General features: G+C 38.2%; 2 protein-coding genes across 2 annotated transcripts; both read right to left on the reverse strand.

Annotated features, from left to right (window-relative positions):
- Window positions 1-1,346: 1,346 nt before the first annotated feature.
- LOC138322329 (postacrosomal sheath WW domain-binding protein-like) lies at window positions 1,347-1,730 on the reverse strand. The gene has a single exon (XM_069266365.1). It carries the CDS (start codon window positions 1,728-1,730, stop codon window positions 1,347-1,349), a length of 384 nt encoding a protein of 127 aa, XP_069122466.1.
- Window positions 1,731-2,468: 738 nt separating this feature from the next.
- On the reverse strand, window positions 2,469-2,867 carry LOC138322330 (postacrosomal sheath WW domain-binding protein-like). Its single transcript, XM_069266366.1, has one exon. The coding sequence runs from the start codon at window positions 2,865-2,867 to the stop codon at window positions 2,469-2,471; it is 399 nt and encodes a 132-aa protein (XP_069122467.1).
- Window positions 2,868-7,438: the final 4,571 nt, after the last annotated feature.

Consider the following 7,438-nt stretch of genomic DNA (forward strand, 5'->3'; position numbering starts at 1 on the left):
TAACGTGATTCTAACAATACGACCTAGAAACATTTCTACTTTGAAATATTCAGAGTCAACGATCCCTCGTAACATCACAACATCTGGAGGGCGAGTTGACTCCCAAAGGTTTCTCAAGCATTACTGCACACCACAGGACGAACTGTCCTGACAAAAGAACCCTCGTTTGGGGCACCGGTTCCGGTTTGAGTAAATAATATTTACGAGGCATTCGTAATGCTCAACAGACCATCGGGTACCCGTGTACATGTATCGGGGTGTCAAACGCCAGATAGGCATCGATATCAATGAACCTACCAACTGTTGGCATGAATGAATGACAGCCACTACATAGTTGTAGTCGGAACCTGTTGCAGACATTTCAGTGGATTTCATATTCCAGACCAGTCCAAAGAATTCACATCGAAAGACGTTGCCTTCCCGAAGTATTAGTTTAAGTAAGTATGATGTGTTCTCTTTAGTGACACTTTGTCTGCTGTTTGTTGCTTTGCTTCCGGTAGATTTAGGCTATAGAGAAATGTTCACAACACAATCGGGATAATTTTCATGACAAAGAGTAACTGCATTGTAATCAGGTACGAAACACTATCGCACAAATGATGCTAAAGTATAAAGTATTCATATGGAAAGATGTGTTGCAGCTTAAAGTGAATGCGATACAATGGTACACCTTATTCGGTTTGTGTGTGTGTGTGTGATAAATTCGTTTCATTGCACACGTTATATGCTTAAACTTGAGCTAAAGAAGCTTGTGAATGTGCATACCCTTTATTATAATTTTCTCCATTTTACGATGTAATTCAGCTTATTAAGCTTGATGAGTTTACATAGGTATGTTGTGTTTGCTTATTCAGTAGACGACATGGAGTATTTGCTTATAAAAAATACGTTATTATGTGTAGGGGGTCACACATAAATGGTGGAAACAATCCCTGATAAATACATCTGATCAGAGAAGACACAGGTGTTCTATAGGTACAATATGTACAGGGTAAATACACATCTGTTGTTTCGAGACGATGCAGAATTAAAACAAATGTTTTGATCAGAGTAAGGATAGGTTGACTATAAAGCGGCTGTTCAAAGCGGGTACTCAGTTATTCAGGTATGATATGACAACGATTTTGTTCGTGGAAGGTCATAAATATGGCCATTGTTTTCAGAGTACAGGTTCATGATGAAATCAACGTTCTAGACCAGGATATGGTATGTACTGGACAGAACGTTCGTAAATAGTTCTATGTAGATATAGGTCGATGAAAATTACCCGATTAGGGTAAGAGGTGCAGAATAGATACAGTTAATCAGGTACATTTGTAGTTATACATAAATTACATATATATTGTTCAGAGAAAATACATGAGAGAGATATAACCATACATGATAGGTAAAGAATTGTACATGATAGGTACAGAGTTGTATAGGATAGGTACAGAGTTGTATAGGATAGGTACAGAGTTGTATAGGATAGGTACAGAGTTGTACAGGATAGGTACAGAGTTGTACAGGATAGGTACAGAGTTGTACAGGATAGGTACAGAGTTGTACAGGATAGGTACAGAGTTGTACAGGATAGGTACAGAGTTGTACAGGATAGGTACAGAATAGGTACATGATAGGTACAGGATAGGTACAGTGTTGTACAGGATAGGTACAGAGTTGTACAGGATAGGTACAGAGTTGTACAGGATAGGTACAGAGTTGTACAGGATAGGTACAGAATTGTACATGATAGGTACAGAGTTTTACAGGATAGGTACGAGTTATACAGGATAGGTACAGAGTTTTACAGGATAGGTACAGAGTTTTACAGGATAGGTACAGAGTTTTACAGGATAGGTACAGAGTTTTACAGGATAGGTACAGAGTTGTACAGGATAGGTACAGAGTTTTACAGGATAGGTACAGAGTTTTACAGGATAGGTACAGAGTTATACAGGATAGGTACAGAGTTTTACAGGATAGGTACGGAGTTATACAGGATAGGTACAGAGTTTTACAGGATAGGTACAGAGTTATACAGGATAGGTACAGAGTTTTACAGGATAGGTACAAAGTTGTACAAGGTTGATACAGAGTTGTATAGGATAGGTACAGAGTTTTACAGGATAGGTACAGAGTTTTACAGGATAGGTACAGAGTTATACAGGATAGGTACAGAGTTTTACAGGATAGGTACAGAGTTATACAGGATAGGTACGACAGAGTGTACAGATAGGTACAGAGTTTACAGGATAGGTACAGAGTTTGTACAGGAGTACGTGTACAGAGTTTACAGATAGTACAGAGTTGTACAGGATAGTACAGAGTTGTAAGGATAGGTACAGATTGTACAGTACATAGGTACAGAGTTTGTACAGGAGGTACAGAGTTGTACACGATAGGTACAGAGTTGTACAGATAGGTACAGAGTTGTACAGTACAGATTAGTACAGATATGTACAGAGTTATACAGGATAGGCACAGAGTTATACAGGATAGGTAACAGAGTTGTACAGGACAGGTACAGAGTTATACAGGATAGGTACAGAGTTGTACAGGGCAAGTACAGAGTTGAACATGAGAGGTACAGAGTTGTTCAGGATAGGTACAGAGTTGTACAGGATAGGTACAGAGATGTACATGATAGGTACGGAGTTACACAGGATAGGTACAGAGTTGTACAGGATAGGTAGAGAGTTGTACATGATAGGTCCAGAGTTGTACAGGGTAGGTACGGAGTTGTACAGGATAGGTACAGAGTTGTACAGGATAGGTACAGAGTTGTACAGGATAGGTACAGAATTGTACATGATAGGTACAGAGTTGTACAGGATAGGTACAGAATAGGTACAGAGTTGTACAGGATAGGTACAGAATAGGTACATGGTAGGTACATGATAGGTACAGTGTTGTAAAGGATAGGTACAGTGTTGTACAGGATAGATACAGTGTGGTACAGAATAGATACAGTGTTGTAAAGGAGAGGAGTTACAGATAGGTACAGAGTTGTACAGAGTTGTACAGGGTAGGTTTTGTACAGGATAGGTACAAAGTTGTACAGAGTTGTACAGGATAGGCACAGAGTTTTACAGGATAAGTACATATTTGTACAGGATAGGTACAAAGTTGTACAGAGTTGTACAGGATAGGTACAGTGTACAGGGTAGGTACATAGTTGTACAGAGTTGTACAGGGTAGGTACATAGTTGTTCATGATAGGTACAGAGTTTGTACAGGATAGGTACAGAATTGTACATGATAGGTACAGAGTTGTACAGGATAGGTACAGAATAGGTACATGGTAGGTACAGGATAGGTACAGTGTTGTAAAGGATAGGTACAGTGTTGTACAGGATAGATACAGTGTGGTACAGAATAGATACAGTGTTGTAAAGGATAGGAGTTACAGATAGGTACTGAGTTGTACAGAGTTGTACAGGGTAGGTACAGAAATGTAAAGGATAGATACAGTGTTGTAAAGGATAGGTACAGAGTTTTACAGGATAAGAACAGATTTGTACAGGATAGGTACAAAGTTGTACAGAGTTGTACAGGATAGGCACAGAGTTGTACAGGATAAGTACAGATTTGTACAGGATAGGTACAAAGTTGTACAGAGTTGTACAGGATAGGTACAGTGTTGTACAGGGTAGATACAGAGTTGTACAGATTTGTACAGGGTAGGTACAGAAATGTACAGGATAGACACGGAGTTATAAAGGATAGGTACAGAATTGTACAGAGTTGTACAGGGTAGGTACAGAGTTGCACAGGGTAGGTACATAGTTGTACAGAGTTGTACAGGGTAGGTACATAGTTGTTCATGATAGGTACAGAGTTGTACAGGATAGATACAGAGTTATACAAAGTTGTAGAGGATAGGTACAGAGTTATACAGAGTTGTACAGAGTTGTACAGGATAGGTACAGAGTTGTACAGAGTTGTACAGAGTTGTACAGGGTAGGTACAGAGTTATACAGAGTTGTACAGGGTAGGTACAGAGTTGTACAGATAGGTACAGAGTTATACATAGTTGTACAGAGTTGTACAGGGTAGGTACAGAGTTATACAGAGTTGTACAGGGTAGGTACAAAGTTGTACAGATATGTACAGAGTTGTACAGAATAGGTACAGAGTTATACAGAGTTGTACAGGGTAGGTACAGAGTTATACAGGATAGGTACAGAGTTGTACAGGATAGGTACAGAGTTGTACAGGATAGGCACAGAATTATAAAGGACAGGTACAGAGTTGTACAGAGTTTTACAGGATAGGCACAGAATTATAAAGGACAGGTACAGAGTTGTACAGAGTTGTACAGGATAGGTACAGAGTTTTAAAGAGTTGTACAGTGTAGGTACAGATTTGTAGGGTAGGTACAGGATAATAATGTACATGTATTTGGTGTTCTTAGTAAAAGTATTATATAAATGCATGTTACAATAGAAAATATGCAACGCGATTTTGGATAGAAATATCATGATTTATTTTTGAAACCAATGAACCAGATTGGTCGAACTTCCAAACCACAAACCTTGATGTTCACTAGTGGACAAACATAAGGAACGAAACCTCCTAACATACAATATAATGACACGCATGAAACAGTACGGTATGCAATGCTGTGAATGAATATCCGAACATTTAAACAGTTGTACAATCGCCATATTTAGATATATCTGATTACAGATTTACAGTCAACCAGCTTACTACAAAAAACGTCAATTCATCACTTGACACAAAGTCACGTGACCTACAAATAGTAAATAATGGATCTCGTATGTACAATGTCGTCAGCAGGTCGAATTCTGTAACTTACACAAAAGACAGCTTCTTAACAAACACAAAAAATCTGGATTGGTGATACTGTATGCAGAACAATCTACCTACTATCAATGACTATAGTGACAAAGCATTTTGCCACTTTCCATGTGTACTATACGATATAGAATAATTGTAAACAACCAAGGACAATAGCCACATAGAGACAGACATCGATGAGAATTAGAATTTATATACATAATACGATTGTATTGAAAGACGACTGTTTTGTTTATACTTTATACTAGTCAGAACAGTGAGATCTCTAAATGTTAATAAGATAAAATAATTGTTTTTTTTTAGCAAAATAAGCAGGAATACTTGTAGTGAATACAAACATCCAAAACCAAGTCATTTGTAGATTAAAACAATTCAGCGCTAACAGTGTACCTGCTGCTCCCAATACATATTCGCGAAAGGCGACTTAACTTGACCCTTCGTCCTATCTTACGTCCTCTTTTTCTCCATTGACATCGACTCATTTTGGTCATAACATAAGTGCACATCATCATCGGTCGAAACACACTTTAGGCTAAAAATACGATGGTAGTTTCTCATGTTCGTCTTGCAGCGGGACGACTAGTTTGCCCGTTTTCAGTAAACTGTGACATGTGGTGCTGGTGCATGCTGAGATAACGCTACACAAATGGTAAGAAGAATATCACTATTAGAAAAGAGAAATACAGCATGACCATAATGCTGTCTGCCAAAGCACAATAAACTGCACTACACATGTCGCATTTAATGTCCCCGTGTCATACGTAAATGTATCTAGATGATAAACCTTATGTATCACTAATCCACAGTTAATGTATATATATAGTAAGATAATATTGTACTATTTCTTCTCCGTTCCAACGCATTGCTTAATATTTGCTCTGTTCTCCTACTATCCTTATCCGTAATAGGTGACAAAATTTAGGATCTAGTTTTTTCTCATCTTTCTAACTAACTCTCATCCTTCTTCCTAATGTCTTCCTTGACACCGGGTTAGCTTTGGCCTTCAGTTGAATGCTCGTCACTTTGCAGTAGACTTTAGATTCTAACTGCTCCTGCTTACGCTCAGCATTATGGGAGAGGGACGACTGGTTCTTCCATTATGGATATAATATGACCAGGTGGTGTGTGTTGCTTGGTGCCTTCGGTGGTATGCTTCTGTGATATAGCACTATAAAAAGGGGAAGTGGTTTCACTATACAAGACGAACAACACGAACATACGACAGTCTCTCTAAACACGCTCCACACGCTTCATACACGCTACGCATTGCATGCATTCGAGGCCGTCCTTACAATTTATCAAACAAACAAATTACAGTGCAATAAACCATACGAAACAATCTCCATTCCATCCTGTCAACATCATTACTTTTACTCTGTTCCCAAAAGCTTACGTTGAGGCAATGCTTCATTATCGTTGATATTGTGGGATTACAAATTATTTCGAAACCCTGGTATGGAGACATTGTATGTTTTGCTCGTGCTTTGCATGTTCCTGTGTCCTCCGGAATCCTCATTATATTTTGAATATACATGTATCTAGAATATCAACATCCAATAATAAACACTAATAGTTAAAACGTAGACAAATCTTCTCTACAATAATGCCAAGGTTCTTTTCCACAACAGTCGTAGAAATATTACAACGCATATTATCACGAGCATGGTACCACTAGAAGTTAGTTTCTTTGGTAGAAGTACCAAATTTTTCGTGAGGGTTTATTTTAAGATGAGGGGAATATAAAGCAGCTTTGAATCCGATAATTGCCATGGGAATTATGTTGAGTTGGAATAGACAGACCGATGTTTCTATAAGCTCTGATACTTCTTCACTCAGAGAAAAGTACTTGATCGCCACTAGACTATCGTTCTGACAGTTGAGTGGTAGCACACATTGTACACCTTTAAACCTAAGTAAACCAAGATATCTGGCCTTTTGTATAATAAATCTTAATAATGCACCGATATCAGTACTTAACGGTCAGAATGGCCTGATAGCATGTCTATACACCAAGTCAAGCACGAACCAAACCCCTTCATTTTGTATCTAGATAGATCCAGATCGCCGTACAGAGTAAATATTAACCTTATTCGATGTGGTGCTCCATGATTTATTGCCCATCGATGACCTCTAGATAAGTCCAGTCTAGTCCGTGTACTGGACATTCCAGGGACAGTCGGTGTCTTTGATCTGACCAGTGGCGAAGCACAAGTGTGAGTTATTAGTTAGTACTTATTGACATTTGAACGTACTAACTTCTCCAAACACCTGTGTCTGACCACAAATATGAAGATAACAAAATAGCATCCTTAAATGGTCGGAAATCACCGAACCATGACCTATATACATTAGTGTATGTAAAGTAGTGTGATGTGTGATGTCGGACTAGAAGGTCACAGGTACTCATCCAATACACACTTCAACACTTATCTAAACAACAGACATAGTTTTTCTCTATCATATCATCGCCTCTACATGAAACACATGTTATGATAAACAATCAATAATCACTTTATGCAGACTCAGTACAATATCAATTCATTATCATTCTTGATTAAAATTATATATTTCAAGAAAAAAACAATATTGAGTTTAAACAATAACATGAAAATCTCAGTAAAAGTCAGCAACAAAT

The sequence above is a fragment of the Argopecten irradians genome, chromosome 4, assembly GCF_041381155.1.
Source record: "Argopecten irradians isolate NY chromosome 4, Ai_NY, whole genome shotgun sequence".
In the NCBI taxonomy this organism is placed as follows: Eukaryota; Metazoa; Mollusca; class Bivalvia; order Pectinida; family Pectinidae; genus Argopecten; species Argopecten irradians.

Coding starts and splice junctions, on each gene's coding strand:
- LOC138322330 (XM_069266366.1), bottom strand. CDS start 2,867: ATGTACCTATTCTGTACCTATCCTGTACAACTCTGTACCTATTCTGTA.
- LOC138322329 (XM_069266365.1), bottom strand. CDS start 1,730: ATGTACAATTCTGTACCTATCCTGTACAACTCTGTACCTATCCTGTAC.